The sequence below is a fragment of the Trachurus japonicus genome, chromosome 14 (genome assembly GCF_045865225.1).
Source record: "Trachurus japonicus isolate A0001 chromosome 14, Traja_1.0".
Taxonomy (NCBI): domain Eukaryota; kingdom Metazoa; phylum Chordata; class Actinopteri; order Carangiformes; family Carangidae; genus Trachurus; species Trachurus japonicus.
The window spans coordinates 11034534-11055472 of record NC_140920.1 but is presented as its reverse complement, the minus strand read 5'-3'; the positions used below and the strand labels follow the sequence as shown (position 1 = coordinate 11055472).

The following is a 20939-nucleotide window of genomic DNA, read 5'->3' as shown; positions in this document are numbered from 1 at the left end:
ACAGGTACCTGAAGGCAACATCCGTTACTTCTGGCGCAAGTCGCTTTCCAAGGTGCTGGACTGGAAAAAAGCTTACGGTAATTTAACTTTAGCTAACTCTCCTGGACACAAAAGCTTTGGTAACTAAAACACAGCGTCTAAAACAAACATATTGCTTCTGTATTGTTTATAAGAAGAAGAAAAAGAGCGACTGGTAGCTGAATGTAAGGGCAGGAAACGAATTAGTTAGACAAGCAACAACAAAAAACTTTAGCTTTTTAGCTAGCTAACTAACTTAACCGAGCTAATTAGCTTAGTTTTGTTGCTAAACTTACAAGACATGTAACCTGTGTTTTGGTTAGTTTAACTAGTGAAGCCTTTACAGCTGAGTTAACACCATTTTTTTTTGGAGCCAACTGTATGACCAAACACTAACCAGAGCACCAGGTGACATTTATTTTCCCCTCACAGTGAACTGGGTGAGCTTGTTTTTCTACGCACCACAATGAGGAGACTGGAAACCCAGCCAGCCAGGCCCACAGCAGGTTTGCAACAAAGCCTATTAATTTCCCTAGGTTAATTGGTACTTGCCAGGTTTAATCAATGAGTTGTGGAAAAAGGATGTGCTATGTACAGTCATGTTTCCTCTGATGTCTCCCCCAGGCTGTATCCCTGTGCCACTCTTTAACCAGAAGAAAAGAAATAGAGTCCCTTTGACATCCGCTCCTTCTGTGAATGAGTTCTTCTCCCACGGTGAATTCATGGCAGGCAACAACACAGCTTCATCTCTGAGCATACCAGTGCAACAGTCATCCAGCTTTTCCCCCCCTCACTGTTTTTAGACACTAGGTGGCAGTAGATACAAAGAAAAACTTAACTTAAAATAACCAGTGATCGTGAACAAAACCTCACTATGTTTGAGATCTTTGCATGTTTTATATTTTCCTATGACTGTTCTTTCTCCACTGTTTTGTCAGACTAGTGAGGACTAGTCAGACCGTTGCGTTACGTACTGATGAAGCCCCTTGGATAAGAGGCGAAACGTCTTCCTAGACAAATTCAAGTCCAGTTGCCTTCGATTCAATTGTTACCCAGAGATAACGATGACCTGGATGAATGAGAATATCTACAGACATCATTTTTATTTAGTTTAACTGTTTTGTTTTGTTTTTCCATGTATTTTTATTGGGCATTTATAATACAAGCATACAAACATAATGATTACAGAACAAAAACAGAAACATCAGAAACAGGATATAACAGGTTGACAAAAACCACCCCCACCCCCCAGTGAAGACCCACAAATTAGTTTAACTGTTTAAATTTCTGCAAATCTACTTGTCCTCAGGTACCTATGCAGACCATGCCCCGGGTCCATCAGGTCAACTGGTGCCTTCACAAAGCCACCAGTCATTATTGCCTTCACAAAGCCACCAGTCATTATTGGCTTCGCAAAGCCACCAGTGGAGCAGACAGGATGTTCCCCAGTCTACTCAGCCCAGGCAATATGAACACAACAGGCCTGCCCCTGGACCCGCCGCCACAGGGAGAGTTTACACACCTGTGCCACATCCATACAAAGCTGCTGGCACAAGGTATGTTTTATTGACCTTTGATATGGCAGTCTGATGTTTTACACATTTTTTTTAGTAAAGCAGCAGTACACACAAGCTGCTAGTTTTGGGTCATAATTGTAGATCACGAAGTGGTTTATCTTCATTTCAGTTGTAAGACGGGGCAGCCCAGTTACCCAGTCAGAAAACAGGATTCCAGCCCCGTGGTTACCTCCAGACAGAACAAATACCCAACTCCCCCCAGCAGCAGTGAGAGGGCACAAACCAAGCTAACATCCCATGCTGGATTCTCTCAGATGGGTCAGCAGTCATCTTACAGACCCCCCAATCCCACGCATCAGTATGTTCAGCAGACTAGACCTCCGTGTCCTCCTGCTCCACCTGCCAGCGTGCCGTCTGCTCGTCCAGTGCAGCCTCGAAACAACTCCTGGAAATTTACCAACAGCTTTGGGCCACAGACGTCCAGCTTTGAGGGGAAAAAGAGCTCAAATCAACCTCGACCTGCAAGACCAACTCAAACTCAGGTACTGTAGGCATAGATGAGGAAAATATATAAAGATATGAAAATATTTTAAACTTTGCTACTAATGTTTCATGATGAGATCGATGTGATGTGTGTTTGCTCAGCCGGAACCATCTAAAATGAAGCCAGCTCCAGAAAACTCACTGAGGATCCTGACGGCAGTTATCGATGGCATGAGACACTGGAGCCAGTTCAAAGACAAAGTCCCGTACTTATTTGAAATATTCGGTCAGTTCATTAGGAGGTGCTGCTGTTTTTGTTATGTACTCTTTCGCATATTTAATGTGACAGGCTGCACTCTTCCCACAGCTACTCTAGACTCTGCAGTTACCCTGGGTCGCCATGGAGCCAAGACCTTCCTCGTGAGGGATGGGAAGGAGGCTTTGCAGTGTGTCTTCTATGAAAACGTGAGGAAAAAATGTCCTTACTGTCATACAAAGGCTTTCTTAGTTTCTTAGTGCATCACATTTTCCCATTATCTGTGGCAATGTTGTATGTATTAAAACATTAAAAATAAAATAAATAGTTTATCATGTCAATTTGCTCAATTTAACCTGGTCTGGCTCTCCTCAGTCTCAATCAGAAATTAGTAATGTTCATTTCTCTGATGATAGTGATGCACTTTACAACTCTTTTTACAAAAAAGTTGAAATGCTGTGTAAAACGTAATTAGAAACTGAATGTGACAACTTGCCAAACATTTGAACCTCATATTTAATTAAAATAGCACAGTCAAATGTTAAAAGAAAACACCTGATGCAATGTCTTATGGTTAATTAGATTAACTGGCAAAAGGTTGGTGACATGCTTGGGATTGAATCTTTAAGGTTGAACCTTTCTCAAGCAAAGAGAGTTGGAGGGATTGTACTTTATGATTTTAAACACTTGCAATAAACCTGTTAGAAAACACAAAAATAGATAGCACCTCATATCTGCACTAAGATTTCTGCTGCACCCAAGCTTCCTGTTCCTCACTTGTAAGTCACTTTGGATGAAAATGAATAAATGAATAAACTTGAAAGCTGGGGGATTTACTGACACTGCAGTTTTAATCTTTTAATATCTGTCTCTTGACCAACAGGAACAGGAACTGCCCCGTCTCATCCGAGGTCAGATTCACCGCTGTGTGGGTAATTATGACCGCAGCAGAGATGTCCTCATGTGTGTTTCCATTAGGCCTGCCCTGCCCTCAGAGCTGAGGAATGCCCACGAGGCTGTCAAAGCATGCGATGCAGAAATGAGGGCACTGGCCAAGTCGTTAAATGAAGACTGAGTATGAGCAGATATCTTCGGCAGTTCAAGATTGATAGGAAGAAATTATTTGATGACAGTTCATGAGAGCTAAGCTTACATTTATATATTCTAGTTTCTGTTATAGATTGACATCTCATTTAATTGATGAGCACATTTGAGGCATTATTTAGGTTTTTGACCTAGATGGGTGATGTTGTTGTTATGCATGTTATAGCATTGATGTTTTTGTATTAATTTATGAAACAGTTATATAAAGAGTTGTTTCATTTAACCAAACCTTTAATGGAAAGTAAAGCTTCTCCTTTTATGAGTTCTGAAATATTTTTTATTACAAAGAAAATTCACAGAACAGCAAACATTGTTTAGAGGTTAATTCAGGTAAAGCAAACACGATGAGGTAATATCTCAAAATATATCTTTGAAAAACGGGGCAGTTAAGAATAACATGTGATATCAAGTACAGTTAGTTTATTTACAGTCATACATCACAATGGAAAAAACAAGAATCTACTCTACCAAAACAGTTTCACCAGTGCTGAGACTTTACACACAATGGTTCAACAAATAGGGGAACAAGTCCAGTGCAGTCACTTCAGTCATTCCCACAGTCAAGCACAGTATGAGGTCCAATACAATACCAACATTTTTCTCCTGACCTTCTTTCAAATATGGCAACATAATGACAGCAATTTTTCTAAACGTCAGGATATGTCATTATGGGAACCCAAATTTTGGGAATATTTAAAGTTTAACCCATTAGTAGACACCACCCATTATTAAACACTAATACGCACATAAACACCCACTAGAAAAGGGAGTCCAGCTGGATGAAATTGGCAGTGTACAGGGACAGTAAGTGGAGAAGTAGACATTTTGTCCTCGGAACATGACAGGAATGGTGTCAGCGTTTAAAAGGAGAAGTGGTTCGACGAAAAACACACCAACACATTTGCTTATTTGAGGAGCTAATTATTTGAAGCCACATTTTACACATCTCGTGAGTGAGTAATGTGTCAGCTCAGCACGGATAACAAAGTTGCGAAGTTGAATTTGTACAGCTCTTTGCACTACCGCTCATACTCTGAGCCACATAACACAAGGATTCCAGGAATGAATCTGTTAGCTGCATGTCACAACCTTTTAATATAGCGATTCAAGTGATTTAACTCTTCTAGATAATTGGCAAAAATATCTCAGGGCATAATTGAACACAAGTGCTTTTCTATCCTTTTTTTCTTTCTCTCTGCCATTGCCTCTAAGGATTAGACAACACCTTTTTTTTCCCTCCAGGACATTTTCTCAAGTTAATGAGATCATACTGCATCAAGTACACGAGAAACACTTTACCGCTGAGAGGAAAAATTACTGGGGAAAAAAAGGAAAATAATAAATCACTTCACACAACAGGATCCACAGTTTTTCAGCAGAAAAAGATGATAACCTGATAATTGTATTAAACACTTGTCTTGGTTATGTTAAAAGGCACAAGTTGGTCAGATCACATTGAAAATCTAGATCAAATGTTCTACCATTAACAAAGCCCATCTTATCATGCATTTTGACAAAATTCCTACATCTCCCTGCCTTTTGCAATGATATTTTTTCCTGAATTAGAGTGTTAAGTATTGTGTGTTGCAGACAGAAATAAAGAGAGACAAGGGAGTTACGTTACACAAATAATAATAGGGAAAAGGTTAACGAATGGATGCAGTATTCCAACATAAAACTTTTGACAACACTGCTCTGAAACCACGACATTTCATTATGATTCACTTCATTGTTAAGAGAAGAGATTTCCGTTTGTCCTCTCGGCAGGTCTGATGCTGTGTTCATTGTCCTTTTCTCCACAACAGTTACTGAAAGCACTGTTGCTGTAGTAAAAACGTCTTCTGAACTCCCCTTCATTCACTCTATGATCACAAGACTGAGAGGCAGGAAAAGTCTGAGGAGCAAAAACTACCTCGATGAGTCAAACTTCTCTTTTCTTTGTTATTTTCAAACCTCAAACATCAGCTTTGTTAAATCCAAATCATATGTACAGTCCAAACACCACAAAAGTGTCTCTATCTTCGAGTCAAATGTTCTTCTGAAACATCACTAGACTGGCCAAGTCGTACTGCCACATAATCTCATGCTTCCATCTTCTTTATGCAGACAACTTCCAGTCTGTTTTGGAATGATTATTATGTATTTTGACTTGTTTCCACAAATGAAAGGAAGGGAAAAAACACATTATTAGCAAATACTTGTTATGTTTGTGGAGATGTTTTTTTTAATTTGCGTGAAATGGGGTTACTACTCGTTGCATCTTCGGACTGATCCCCAGAGCTGACATGAAGAAAACACATAAGTCCAACTGTGGAGAAGTCGTGACAGATTTTAGGGTAAAAATTAAAACCACAGTTCGTCGTAACATAAGACATTCCATTTAAATTAACTGAATTTGAATTAATTACACAATTATGTAGGAAGACGGTGTTTTTTGTTGAGTGTCAGCTTCAGTTTTCACTGAGTGTTTGCTTCCAAACAGCATCACCCTTCAAAATGGGATGCAGGGGTGTCTCCATGACATCAAGCCCAGGTCAGGAGGGAAAAAAACAAGACTTCATTTCAATGCACTATAACAGCGTGGGTAGAGGGGTGGGGGACAGCTGCTCCTTCGGTGCATATTTGGCAAAAAAGGGCAAGAAGACAGTGAGCATGACTCCGACAATAGCCAGCATGTAGCCCCAGCCGATCTGGCACTCGCCGGCGTAGTAGATGTCGGAGTCCCCACAGAAGGACCTGACGAGTGAGGAGTTCAGGCCGAAGGGGTAGACCAGCAGTCCGGCAGCCATGATGAACACTGCAGAGAAGACAGAAGACACAGTTCAATAGACGGTTTATACAGTATGTTTATATGAGCTGTTGGAGAAACGACACAAAACATAAGATGAAAAAGAACTGTGTCCTTTTAGAGACCAGTCCTGGATGTGATGTGTTTCCTATTTTGAGATATAAAGGAGACATATTATGCCCCCTTTCCACAAATTAAAGGTGTCTTAAAGACATATTTGTGACATGCTTTGGTCAAAATACCCCAAGGATCAAACATCACAGCTCTCTTTTCATACTCCCAAAACAGCCTAAATTTGGATCCTAGTTACATCACTGGAAGAAAACGTAGGGAACAACTGGTAAACCATGTGGATTTCAACCTAGGGAGCCTGCACATTACAGGTTTTTTTGTCAATTCTCACATTTTGGGGGCTGTAAGTCAAGCCAAACACCCAACTATATGTATAAGAGCCTTCGAAAAGTGATATTTCCATAATATGTCTCCTGCTCTGATGTGTCAACTAAGAGCCACTGGGTGGCAGTAGAGGTTCTGCAAAAAAGAAAACAGCCTGACTCCGAGTCAAGTGTAATTTAGAGGCTTCATCACTATTAACTACGGCCACTCGCTGTGAGACTTTTGATTTGTTGCCTTGCATTATGTTTAGAAGATAAATAACACCAAAGACAGTTTTATAAGTCCAACAGTGGCAGAACACAGCTTCCAATGTATTGAACAACCAAAGCACCAATGACCTGTAGTTGACAAAGGCTTCCAAAAGGAAATAATTCACGTCTCTTTAAATCAAATTTGCAGCCGTGATTTCAAAACAGCACGGCTTTTGGAAAAAAGAAGCTCACTCTGCACTCATGTGGCATCAGCTTTCTCAGACACTATCCTCAGCGGCCATGCAGCCAGAGAGCAGCTCACTTTTACAAATTGAGTCAAGTCTCCCAGCCCGTGCTGCCAAGCATTTATCGACTGCGCTACAGGCTATCAATGCTGCTCTTATTTATACTGAGTGCTGTCTGGATTTCCATTACAATGCCAGGTGTCATAGTTGTTTTAGCTCTGGAGAGCTTGGGTCACTGGGAAAGCTTGAACTCATTATTATGCTGCACTGATTTCAGGGGATGTTGATTTTCCTACTTTCAAGGGCAGCAGCCTCGTGGTCAGTGAGAAACAGTTCTCACATGAGAGCTACAACGCAACAGCTGTACCAGTGAATCAATGGTTTGTGTGGGCAGTGAAGGATGGTGCTCATAGGACAAGGATGAAGAGGTAGGAAGCTTTCTGTAGTGGTCTTGTTGTACACTGGGAGCTTAGGGAACGGCTGTTTGGTAGAGAAAAGCAGAATGATGGGGAAGAAACACAAAGAGAGCTGTGTTGTGAATGAGTCAAGGTGAGGTTTCTCCTCCTGAGTGTGGTTTGTTTAGCCTGCTGTAGTGTCTCGGTGGAGTTCACTAAGGGTCTGCATCTCAGCCTTGCTGCATATCCCAACACTGTACTGTACTCATCTCTCCAGAGCTCCAGAAGTGGCCCAGTGTTTTATCTGCAGGAGCCCGGTGCCTCAGAGCTCACCGCCTAATGACACTTTAATGACCTTCTTTATCAAACTATCCGTGGCTTTTGTGGAACAAACACAAAGACGCCAGCACGTGCTCCCGACCTCGCGCCACTTCCCTCCTCTGCTGACATGATGGCATTTAAAGTAAAAACTCAGAGACAAACCTAACATGGATAAATGATAAACAACACCGCATAATCCCCAAATAGTCAATACAGGAATGAAACCCAGACAGGACTCTCTATCAAGTGTCAGGTAAGCAGGGCGAGTCCAGACCAGGAGAGTATGCAGGGCGGTTGTCTGGATCAGATAAAGCTGCATCTCGGGCTGTCTGGATCTCTGCAAGCCTTTAATTAGAGATGAACTGTCGAAAAACTGTAAACCCTATCAGAGGCTAACCCGAATGGATCAATTTTATCTTTTCAGTCTGAGAGATATAAAGCCAAACCAAGGGGAACTCCACAATTTTACACCAACAAGTCTTTTTTTACAGGTGTTAGAGAGTACCCAAGAAAAACTTTGTATGAGGTGTTTTTTTTTGTGGCTTCAGAAGAAACCATCCATAATCTCCTTTGAGATGGATAAATTGAACAACTGCTAACACACCTGAATCTCTAAGCAGTTGAGTTGAACTCTGGATAATGGAGTTAACAGGAAAAAAACAGCTGCTGTCTATTTAGATGCTTTTTTTTACCGCCCATCATGAGTCTGACAATGTTACAGGAATGCAATGTTAAATCGGTGAGTGGTCCTTTGATGACCTAATACCTGCCCACTGTACATGGACCATATACTGCATGAAATAGGATTTCAGTTGCCACAGCAGGCGGGACAAGCTCAATTTCAACAGGCTCTTACACAGCCCAGAGTTTCTAATCCTATGAGGGATGGACAGTGTGATGAAAGAGGCTGACATGACACCAAGGTGCCAGGCGGAGAGACTGAGGCCTGAAAGGATTTGGCACATGTGGAACCAGGAATGCAATGTGCATGTGGACTCCCACTTAACTCGGAAAACCGGATAAACACCTCGGTGTTGTTGACACCACTGGCTAAATTATAAAGAGGTGACCATGCAGAGTTAGTCATCAGGCAAGGGCTGCTGTCATGACATGAAAGCAGAATATCCAGACAATTTCTTACTATCAGTGAGCAGCAATACCCGAGTGAACACAAGCAAAGAGCTCTGGTAAACTGAGATAGACTCGAATTCCTCATTTAAAGGCAGTTACTGAGGTTTTACAGAGCTGTCCACACAGTAGCCACCAGGCAGTAAAAACCTATGAGCGCTTCCATCATTTACTCCCTAATAGACCCAAGTTGCAGTCACTTTACTAACCTCCCAATCAGCAGTCTGCATTTGTTAAGAGCTCTAGACAGCGACGAATGTCCAGCTAAGCCAGACTTTTCTCCACAGAGCTGAAGCGAAGTGAAGAGGTTTGGAGAGAGAGTCGGCCCCAGTCGGATGAGTGCTGCTAAGTACATGGGAAAAACAGAGTCTCAAGTGTCTCATATTGATTCACTTCTGCACTGACTATTGGCTGTCATATCTCACGTGAATCTAAACATAAGCCTATAGAGAGTGATGGCGGTTCTGACCAATATTTCATTCATTCATCTCAATAATGAAATTTATTATACGCTTGAAGTTAATCTTGAAAAATGTGCTTCAGTATCACAATTTGTTTCCTATATGCCTGACAACTTGTTTGAATGCACACGTCAGCAGCTTTGAAGTGCCCAGAGAGCTCCGACTGAGGGAAGAAAATATCCATTTTAATAAAACAAGACAGTCCGAGTTTTCATAAGTAGCTGCAAGGCTGCAGAGCCCTTTATGTACACTAATGGATGGCAAATACTTTTATATGCTTGTTTCTCTTTTTTTCTATCCTTTTCGTGTAAGTGTGTGCGTGCTTGCGTGTGTGTGTTCATGATTAGGGTAGTAGAGAAGGAGCAGAATTAAATAAAACAGAGTAGAAAGCATTGTGCTAGCATACAAAGATTCAGTGCAGCTTTTACCAACTAAATTAACCTTGAATCTCTCTCTCTCTCTCTGTGCTGCAGCAAGAAATGGAAAACTGCTGCCAGAGAAACAGGTTCACAGCTCTGACAATGAGAGAGAAAGATTGAATGGGTTTGTGGGGCAGGAAGGTGTGTGATAACCCGCTGTCCAAGCGTGACACTGAATCAATTTCATCAGCGACCTCTTACATAGAAATCACTGACACCAGCCTAGAAACACACAAATCACAGGATTACTCATGTCGTATTTCAGTGTAAATGCCTGACTTCAGCTGTAGAAATCTGCTAAGTCCGAACTCTACTCTTGTCAGAAGATGTCAGAAATCCAATATACTGTAGTCCCAGGCATTCATACACTTTGTATCTAATGTCATATTCCTCAATTTTATTCTTCCCAAGATATTACTAATATAAAATTCAATTCTGTGAGGCTTCAAGGCCCTTTCATTACCAAGACGACTGCTTTGGCTCAATCTCCTTTGCTGCCCAGTGCTGCCTCCCATAACTCTGTTAGTGATGGGAAGGGCTGAATTAAACTCGGGAGGACATGAGTGGCTCTTTAGATCAAGTTTTTCTCTTCGCTCCCTCTGGCAATGAATTACTCAAAACACAAAGAGTTACAAATATATATCAAATAAACCGATTATTGTCACTCCAGCCTGGAGAGAGACACAGCTCTGCAGCTGCTTTTCTCTGAAGCAGAATGAGTCACTGCATAAACAATATACAATTGCAATTACCTTTTCTCAAAGTTCACTTGAACATTTACAGTAGGTTAGTCCACTAACATGCTGTCTCTACGCGCTCTTCTTAAGAGGACAGGAACGTTCAAGTGTTTAATAATGAGCTAGTCAGCAAGAGGAAGACATTGACATTGAAAAATCAGTCAGGACAGGTTATACAATAAACATTCGGAGCTAGGAAGCCGGCAAGAGGAAGCTAGAATATATTAGAATAGACTAGTGCTTATCTCCACTGACCTACAAGCCAGGCAGCCAGTCATGTAGAGACCACCGGCTCCACCGGGATGAGAGCAGTCAGACGTGTAAATACAAAAACATTAAAAGAAGAAGTGCCGAGCCACACTGGACCTTTGGGTGTTTCTCGTATCCTCGGTGGCTCCAGCACCCACTGTTTACTCTCCCTTCCTGAAAGAAACTTCTTATCTGGCTGCCTTCCAAACAGGGACATTATCTGCTGCTACTATTCACTTCAAAGACACATGAAAGCGCACGCACATTAGACTGTGGCCTTACATAACCGCAAACCTGTTTGATGTCACACTACCTCGCATGGCAATGACATCCACACATACAAGCCAGTGGGGGAAAGAAATCACATATTTTTCTTCTCTGCCGTGGCTAATGGTCGCCTTCTTCCAGGTAAAGAGGCGAATACCGAACAACAACAACAAAATACATCTAATAAATCTTGATTTGCCAACACAGCACTCATTTGTTTGAGTTGCTGGCCATGTTTGTCATTGATGAAACGCAGTGACAGGAAACATATGCTGGAAAAAAGCAGAGAAGTATTGCTTAATTACAGATGCAGGCCCACTGCCATACATCAGAACTACTGCCTCTATGGTGTCTTCCTCCGCCACACTCTTCATCATCTTGTCTCCAATTTTCTTTTTCTATAAGTAAGCATTTTCCAGGAATAGAACAGGTGAGCTGGTCTCTGTCTGGTCCCATGTAGGTGATAATAACCCAGATGTGATCAGGCAAACTGATTTAAATGAGGTGCTTATTTACAGTGACAGCCCTGAGGCGGTAAACACTGACTGTGACCCACATACACACATATATGATAAACACATACTTTAATGTTGTATACATAGGCACATAATTACCTATAAACACATACACTTGTAATGGTCCACAGATTAAAGATTATTATATTAACTGCATATTTTATCAGTGTGTGTGTATCCCATAATGTAAGCATAATAATAAGGCTGCATATAAGAAGTATTTCCATTTCCACCTCTATCCACAGGTGAACGGTGGTGGCGCTTGATAATTTCTGCTTCCCTGGCGGCACGGAGAAGGAAGCAGAGGTGTGTCCAAAGCGCAGATGTGACAGTGTATTAAGGAGGAACCACAGATGAAGATGAAGCACCGGCAGAGAAAATGTGTGGGGATCCCTGGGAAAACTATGGATAATGGGATGCTCTTTCTTTCTTTTGCAGAAAATGAGTTGAAATGGCATACAGCACTGCAGAGAGACAAAAAAAAAACTGATTGTCCACCAGAGTCTGCATCATTTCAACCCCTCTGAATCTCAAGGTGAGGAACTGAGAAGCGGAAGAAGAAAGTTTCAGAGTTGTTGGGAGTTGAACTGCGCCAGCAATGAATCTCCTGGTAGTCAGCTGGGACCTGGCGGAGCATGGGCACGAGCAGCAGGGACCCCATCCTAATGTGATGAGCTGTGCTCTAGTCTGCACACAGCCATGTTGATAATTAAGCTCAGTGCGCCTCTGGGAAATTATGCTAATGACGCTTCCTCCGACTACCTACATTTCTCGAAACATTTGGCTGAAGGTGATCACATTCGCAGCAGCAACTAAAACAGGACTGCTTAATAAATGTTTCTGTGAAAGATAAAGGCGGAGAGAAAAGAGGGCAGTGAAAGAGTTCCAGGTGAGTAAATGAAGAGATCTGACAGCTGGTCAGTGATCACTGATACTTTTAAATAAAATATAATAATACAAAGGAAATAAAATCTTTTTGTTGGGTCGAGGTTGCTTCTTTGTTGTCACAAAGTGTTGAGACAAAGCAAGAGTGCCTGCGCAGAATGTCTACTGGTTTGAAAACACAGTGGAGATGGTTCACTGTACTGTCGAGGAAGGAAAAACCTGTTGACCTTGAGAGCGGCACAAAAAGAGATCATGGAGCGAGAGAGCAAGGGATAGAGTGAGGAAATAAAATACAGAGCGAGTTGGGAGAGATTAGCAGGGCAATAAAATAACTTCTGCTATCTTTAGAGTGAGCGGGTCTGCCTGTGGACCGGTCAATCAGAGCTCAGTAATAGGTCTGTTTTTCACTGACTCATTCAGACTGTCCTCTCTGCTCATACAGAGGACTGTGCACGCAAGTAACCCCTACCCCCAGTTTAAAATGTGTTTGGACATGTAAACGTTTTGTTTAATTTCATATTCTCTCTTTTTATTAGCTTGTACAAGCGCTTTGCATCGTGGAGATTTTATGAGATGATTAAGTGAAGCTTTTAAGATTCTGTGTGTGGCACTGCAGCAACAAGAGAATCACACAGATAAGAACAAATCAGACACTGAGCATTACAGATAAGACGGAGTAGGAGTATGAGCACATGTTGTGTACTCATACTGTTGTGTGTTTAAAGATAATATGCATGGTGTTGCAAACAGATTACAGATCAAATTAAAGGAATAATTTAGCATTTTTATTTGCTTTCTTGCCTAGATTTAGATGAGAGGATTGATAGCATTACTTTGCCATATCCGTCTGGTTAGCGTAGCTTAGCATAAAGCATAGTTCAAACATCAAAATCTGTATTTTGTGTAGTGTATTTATTTAATGTGTATTAATCTGTGGGTATCTGAGCCAACGGTTTCCCTCTGTTAGCAGTCTTTACACTAATATAGACTAAGTTAAGCCATTCAGCTGTTGGATCTAGCTTAATATTTTCTGTACTACGGATATGAGAGTGGTATCAGTGTTTTTATAAATCGTATTCTGAGCAGGAAAGCAAGAAAGAAGATTTCTCCAGCTCAAAGCTACAAAATTACAAAAGATCTCATTCACTACTAAAATAATTTTGCTGTGCACAAACTACTTTCTACTCAGCAACAGTCACAGTGACTACAGAGAAGTTGTCTTCTGAAACAAAATATATATTGCTGTAGAGTTTTTCAACAAGAGGATAATGTATACCAATTACTGACTTGGGATAAGAAAAGGAAATCAAAGCAAAACAAAGAAGCAAAAGAATTAAAGTGCGAAAAACGGATGCACAGCAAAGCATGCAGTGAGTTCCAGGCTCCAAACAGGGACCACTTTGATTGTGTGTCTCTCAGGTCCCTGTGCATGCTGAGCCATCTGAACTCCTGCTTATCACTGAGAACCTCCATCCTGGGAGCCTTGCAGCAATGACACATGAATCTCACAAGCTGCATCCAATCTATCATTTTAATTACTTTCATTTTCCTATCACCATCTATTTTTTATGTTGCAAATTAATTTACACCTCAGACAAATTTCTTGTCCTTGGCCTCCTCATCCCTTATGTGGCAACCCCCAGCACACAATGGGTTGTGGCAGAGTACAACCTAACTAAAGCTAATCTGTTGCTCAATCCATCCATCCCACATCGCAGATTGAATTAGCACAAGAGACAAAGTACCTCATATGCGTGGATGGGAAAATAAATAATAACAATACAGGAAAGAAAGTGGAAATTAGATTGAAGACATCAATCAACTGCGAAAACTTGCACACGCCCTGACAGTGCTGTGCACTGAGGAAAAAGTCTGTGAACAAACAATGGCTTATCTGTAGGTCTTCCTATGCTCTCTGTGGACAGATGCTAAAGGTGATGCTTGTGTGTATATGTGTGTGTATACACAACCGTGTGTCTGGCATTAACCCTGTGATTGTGTTGACAGCCTTTGGCCCCGAGGCTAAGCCCTTAAGCTAGATGTCTCCTGGGTTCAGTAGCTGCCTCCGGTCCAACAAGGAATGTCAGCCGTGAAAGTCAGAACAACCCAGTGACACGGGTAGGCGCATCGTACATCCAGCTGTGCCATGGAACCACAGTTCACATCTGTATGCCATCACCAGTCAGAGGAAAGGTTGAGCAGAACACGTCCATATTATTTGTGGTATAACACTGACTTCATGTTTTGTGCAGTGCGTATTATGCAAAGTAGATAGCAGCTTCTTAATTAGGAGCTATCTCAATTGCATTTGTGTTCACAGGTAGACACATGTTTGTATAAATGCATCATCAGCAATGCACAGACATATGCACATGCATATTGACTCTCATTGTAGCCTGGCTTATGGTAAACAGCGCTGCAACACTAGCAAGCTAAGGTGCACAAAAGAGATGAGAGTAGCCTACAGTTCAGCAAATCTCTGCCATTAATAACTGTGGGATATTTGGGCTCAAACAGCAGAGAGTACTTATGGATATGATTTCCTATGAGAATATTATAAAACAAGAGCCAGGGCTTTAGATTTGAGTCTTAAAACATTCCACCAATGTGGCCCCTTCTTTAAAAATATGCTGCCATCTTGCACACCTTCAAAAGATTATAAACCTGCCCCTGCTAAACACATGCATGAGAATAGCACTGAAGTTATACTGAGTCTTGCTGAATAAATTTACATTCATACATAAACACAGTAACTACACCAGATACTTGATAGAATATACTGTAGAACTCTTGCAGAACACCACAGGTATAATGAAAGTGCAAAATGCATGAATTCATGAGATAGGCTACTTATTTTCCAATTGAATGCCATGTATTTTTCAAATTGCAGAATGTTTTTTGAATGGGTTTCCTTGGTTGGGGTTATACAACTCACTCAGCACACAGACAGCCCTGTAACTCAAGTGAGAAAATGTGAAAAGCCCTGCAACAGGAATTCACCTTTGTTGTGAAAATTAATTTTGCATCCAAAGACAGTTTTACCTTGGTTGCACATGTGGTTTATGAGGCAGTGGGAGAGAGAATGTGGATCAGCGTGAACGTGATGCGTGCAAGGCTGCTGTAGACAAAAGAAGATCAGGAGCCCTGCACCTGAGCACAGTAACTATATTTGAGCTCCCATTCATCAGTTTATATGCTTGTGCGAGTGTGTGCATGCAGGTGTGTATGTGTTGCAAATGTGCCTCTTTGTGCTGATTCTGTTGTCTGCACACAGAACACGTGAAAATAACAAATTAATGTCTCTTGTGCATGTGTGTTTCTGTGTGTGTGCTCTAGGGAGAGAACAGGGTGGACAACCTATAGATACAGAGGATCATCCGTAGTGTGCAGGGCAACTGATGCACTGTTAAAATGATATGTTTAAGTAAAAAATATACATACCTGAAAGAAAAACTGACCTGATGTATTTACATAATGTTTCAGTCCGATTTCTATTAGCTTTTTCAGAGCTAAAAAAAAAAAAATCCCATAAAAAATTGCACTATAGAGCCATCTAGGAACAATCATGGAGAAAATCTTTCATTTGCTTTGTCTGTGAGGGTTCAGGAGGTGGTGCGCCTGCTGTGGAACTAAATTGTGGCTGTTTTTACAGTGAAAAGCACAATCAGATATCGGCTCTGGTCTCAGCAGTGTGCAGAGACTTACTGAGTCAAATTTAGGGCACTATCCACTCCTGCAGGTTACAAAAGCTGTAAAATATTATGTGCTCAGTGGGAACGTTAAGTTAGATATTGCTTTTTGTATAAGCAAATGCAACTTATCTTCATGGAGAAAAAAAGAAAAAGAAAAAGTAAAGATGATGTTGCTGTGCCACTGCCACAGCACCAATGCTACAAACCTTGAGGATCATTATCAGACAATATATAGAAACCTTTATGAGGAGTGCAGGATGTGGCTGGGTGGGGGAATGTGGGGGAGCAGCAACATAATGAATCCCTACAGGAGACACGGGGGCCCTGCTGGGCTGCTGTAATGAAGCTCTGCCCTGCCATTGCTCCCTGACCCACTGGCATTAAGGAAAAATGGAAACCATTACCTTCAGCCTCCACCTCAGTGGCCTGGTGTGTGTGTGTATGTGTGTTGGTTAAGGAACAAGAACAGGAAACGGGTTGAGGTAGAGACGAGACACAGCAGGGGATTCACCGCAGACAGGACTCCTACCGTACATGAAGAATATGTCTGTCACTACCATGACACGCTGTAGTGAGTGTGTGCTACATAAGCTGGTGACCATACAGAGGGAGATATCTTAACAGCCATCTAAACAACTTTAGCCAATGCACTTTATTACACACTAACTCACACACACACACACAGGCGAAGTATGGACGCGGTTTTTAAAGGAGATTGGATGTTTCTCGCTAAATCTGACTGCGAGGGAATGACTGCAACTGCGGTGTTAACAGTGTGTCTGTGTGCGTGTGTGTCAGTGTTCCCCTGCTAAGCTCATCCTTGGTTGAATGCATCTTATTAGGAGTAGAGTGTCTTTGTTTGTTGTGGATTTCCAACAGAGTAAACAGACCATGTTTTTCACTGTGCGTGTGCATGTGTGATTCTAACTCCCGTCCGTTTTATCACACTTCTCAGCTGCATCTCGGAGCCATTGTTCAGAAGTGTAGAAATCCACTGCACCCCCAAGGGAATGCGAACAAAAGGGTTTTGTCTTAATTCTCCACAAATGATAGTTTGCGATAGTTTCCCCCCCACTCCTTTGTGAGGGGGATGTGTCGGTTGTATAGCGCCCGTGTCCTCCACTGTTGGCTGGTTTCTCAAATTGGAGTGCTAGTGGCGAGAGATGATTTGATCAGCGGATCTCTGGGATCAAGTTCATTACAAGAGATGGAGCACCACCGCAGCCGCCACAGATCAACCTCATAGATAAGATGGGCCGCTTTCCCTTTCCTCTGGCTCTGCTTTTCCTTTCTTTATCTCCTCTTCCTCTAACTGTTTTACCAGCTAATTGAAGGAATAGGATGACTATAGATGGTTAACAGGTGACTAGCAGTATACAAATTGTTACTAATTTGATTTGGGACTATCACACATCACATTTACTTAGTATGGAAACAGTGTCTGCCAAAATTACAGACAAAACATGATTTCTCTGAAACAAGGTCAAAATAATTAAAACTGGCGGCCATAAAATAAACCTTCAGGGTTGTTACATTATCCAGATGGGCTGCTACACAAATTGGGCCAGTGGCTCAATGTGAAAACAAAAAGAGAGAGAGAGAGAGAGACGGTGTGAGAGAGGAGAAGAGAGAGAGCGATAGATAGATTGTGGCTGTGCGATGGTTATTGCCCCAGCGGAGCCGTCTGCCTGGTCCACTGTGGTTCTCTGTGTCTGTCCCCGTCTCCCATATCGCCATCCTCACTGTTTATTTGTTGGTATCTTTATCATTGTTTTAATGCTGAGGCAGCGGCGGACTGTTGCTGACTGGCTTTATGAGAATAATAACCTAAAAACAAAAACCTCAAAGTTCAGCTAAAAAGCTCAGACGTTAAAATCCAAATAGCTTCAAATTATTGCGAAAATGAACAGGAGGTTTGTCTGTGTTTACTCAGCAATGTTGTGTAGCTTCATTTCCTGCCTCAGAAAAATCCAAATATGCTAATTAATGAACTGAATCAACAGAAACATCCGATGAAGGAGGAGAGGCCGCTGCAGTTGCTGCTTGATTTACTGCCGTAATGTTCACTCCAGTGGTTCCAAAGCTTTTCCAACTCGTGGCCCAGTTGAAAACCTCAGCTGAACTCGTACCAACACGGAGGCCAAGCAATTGCCTTCTCAGAGCAACTTTTTATTTTAATGATAATCACTGAGCATTGAAGACTGAACTGAAAGGAGGTGAAGCGTGTAGGAAGCCCCACAGCCCCCACAGCAGCTTATCACAGTGATTGGCTTTTGCAAATGATTTGTCGGCCCACATGCAGAGACTTCACAGCATCATGGACTACAGGATGGGAACCACTGATCTCTCTCTCTATATGTAACCTATACTTATAGTTATAAGAGACTGTATTGTGTTGATGCAGCTGTGGACTGGAATATAAAAAGATCTTTCTGATTTAAAAAGAAAAAATGTATGTGTATAACATTGACAGATAAAATTATAAAATCATATAAATACAAGTTCAATCACAGTTAATTAAACCTCTGTTCACTGCATAATTCTTCTGTCTTCAGATGGGGTTTGGTGGTCAAGGCTGAGTTATTGTTTGGGGAAAAATACTGAAACATTATATAAGCAACCTTATAAACAACTTTATATAACCACAGCAATCACGGATGATGAACACAGAATAGTGAAGTGATTCATCAGGATCATGGAGCCGATTTTGGTTTCTGTAAACTAGTCTCCTCCAGACCGAGTGCATCCTTTTAAAAAAAAAAAAAAAAAAAAAAAAACCTTTATTCTTTCATCTCTTCCATCTTTAATGAGCATCCTCGTTCCTGTCTCTGCCAGCCATGAGTATGACAAACAGGTGCGTACACACATACAAATACACACACACACTTCTTAATGACACCTTTTGAAGTGCAGCCCATGCAAATGGAAGGATGAGGGACTTACTGTAAGCAGCTCCTCTCAACTTTGCCTCATTGGACTTGAGATTCCCTCTCAAAGCAAGATTCAACTCTTTCATCACTTGCATCTTTTCTTTAATCTAAATAGCAAATCACAAATCTACCTTCAGCTCCCCAATGCTATAACAACACGGCATCCACCTCACCCTCAATCGATCACATGCTTTCAGATCTGTATATGAAGGCTTAGGTAACGAGGATGACCAGAGAGGTAATCAAGAAGACCACCGAGACACGAGGGAGAGGAGCACTAATGTGGTGGGAGCATTTCCTCGGTTACAGAAGCTTTCGTGAAAGCAGTCGGAGCAGGGATGGTTGAGCTCACACACACACATGCACGCACGCCCACACGCACACTGACTGCATGACATTTGGTCCATCTTGGGAACAGACTCTTGGTAACAACAATCTGTCTCACTCTCTTTTATTTGATGCTTTGTCCTCTGTCTCCCTTTCTCTCTGTGTCACATAAACACACACAGGGTGTCAGCGGTCAGGGTCAGAGGGTGACCTCTGCTCATTCAGGCATGACTCTGGGGCTTAATCATACATACTTATTGTTTCACCCCCCCTGAGCATCCATCATGACAAAAATGACAGCCTGAAAGACACAAGAGAAAAGTCTCCATAACGGCAACTTAGGAAATGCTCATTGAGAAGTAAAAGCAAGAATATGTGATGCTGTATGATTATATGTATGCTGTCTTTGTTATTATTATTTATGGGACACATGGTTAAAGTTTGATGCTGCATTTTTTATGAAAATTGAAACACCTTTTACAGATTCAGTATCATCCTGATCTGCAGTTTTGCTGACAGTTTGTTTATTTCTCTCAAGTGTTTCACTGAACCTAATGGCATCATGAATCATTTATAGTGTTGTATGTCAACACACACACAGACACACACACACACACACACACACACACACACACACATACACACATGTGGGTCCAGTTAAATTGCAAAACAGCAACGTCCTGTGATTGGTTGCGCTCCTCCGGTTTTGCTCTGCGTGTTCCCAAAGCTCAATCTGAACACTTCCTCTGACAAACACACAGAGGCGCATTGATTGTCTTTCAATCACAGCTGTCACCAAACACTGATGGGTGAAGTGGACTCACTGTGAGAGAGGATGGTAGAGTGTGATGCTGGGTAATCATGACAAAAAAGCACCAGGTGTCAAAAAAAGTTTTCGGAGTTTAATAAAAGCAGATCAAGTGACTCTAAGAGATGCAAAAAAAAAAGGCTGATCTGCTGAAACCAGTGCGTGTTTACCCATCTTCTCATCTTGTAGTTGTCTGGAGTTTAGTGAAGTGTTTCCACAAGACATGAATAAAAGTCTCCAGAATATCCCTCCATCATCGAGACTTAGTGCACTTGCCGCAGCTTTTTCCTTTACTCACCTCCTCTTGTCTATAGGACTGCCCTGCTGAGCAATTTATCAAGAGTGAGGGAGGAACTCATCATCATCGCCCGGGGGTCTGAGGTCACAGAGGTGAACTAGGTGGGTGGGTCGGAGGCCATTGGGCGTGACACCGAGGATCAAACACATCAGCCTGGCTGCAGAATATCATGCTCAGCTCTCCACCTTCAACACTGCAGTGCGTCCTGGTTATCCTCCCAGCTGGGGTTGGCTTTCAATTGGCCGAAACTGTAGTGCAGTTGGTATGTATTTTTGTGGTTGAGTGCGTATTTCCACTCGTGTCCACTGGTGCTGGCCACTCAACTGACACAGTGACATGCTCGCTCACTTGTGAGGCAACTATTAAGTGTTATCACCACAGAATGGTGAAGCAAGCAGGGCAGTGTAAATAGAGCTGTTATCTTCCCCAGAAGAGTACACACACACTGCGCAATCAAGTGTCCCCATTTGGTTTTCCACAAGTGACACTGACACACTCATCAATATGGA

General features: G+C 41.9%; 2 protein-coding genes across 2 annotated transcripts in view; one reads left to right on the top strand and one right to left on the bottom strand.

Moving 5' to 3' along the window:
* spata22 (spermatogenesis associated 22) lies at positions 1 to 3640 on the top strand. Its single transcript, XM_085797474.1, has 8 exons — positions 1 to 119; positions 451 to 524; positions 643 to 771; positions 1361 to 1574; positions 1705 to 2077; positions 2181 to 2304; positions 2386 to 2483; positions 3158 to 3640. Exons 2-8 carry the CDS (start codon positions 485 to 487, stop codon positions 3347 to 3349), a joined length of 1170 nt encoding a protein of 389 aa, XP_085653600.1. The 5' UTR covers positions 1 to 119; positions 451 to 484; the 3' UTR covers positions 3350 to 3640.
* lhfpl7 (LHFPL tetraspan subfamily member 7) overlaps positions 3633 to 20939 on the bottom strand; it is a 95283-nt gene continuing 77976 nt past the window's right edge. The window contains exon 3 of the mRNA XM_085797473.1: positions 3633 to 6175. Within this exon, the coding sequence (XP_085653599.1) occupies positions 5949 to 6175 (227 nt within the window). The 3' untranslated portion in view covers positions 3633 to 5948. The remainder of the gene's footprint in view (positions 6176 to 20939) is intronic.

Coding starts and splice junctions, on each gene's coding strand:
- spata22 (XM_085797474.1), top strand. CDS start 485: ATGAGGAGACTGGAAACCCAGCCAGCCAGGCCCACAGCAG. Junction 772..1,360: donor CAACACAGCTTCATCTCTGA/GCATACCAGTGC, acceptor CGGGTCCATCAG/GTCAACTGGTGCCTTCACAA. Junction 1,575..1,704: donor TACAAAGCTGCTGGCACAAG/GTATGTTTTATT, acceptor TCTTCATTTCAG/TTGTAAGACGGGGCAGCCCA.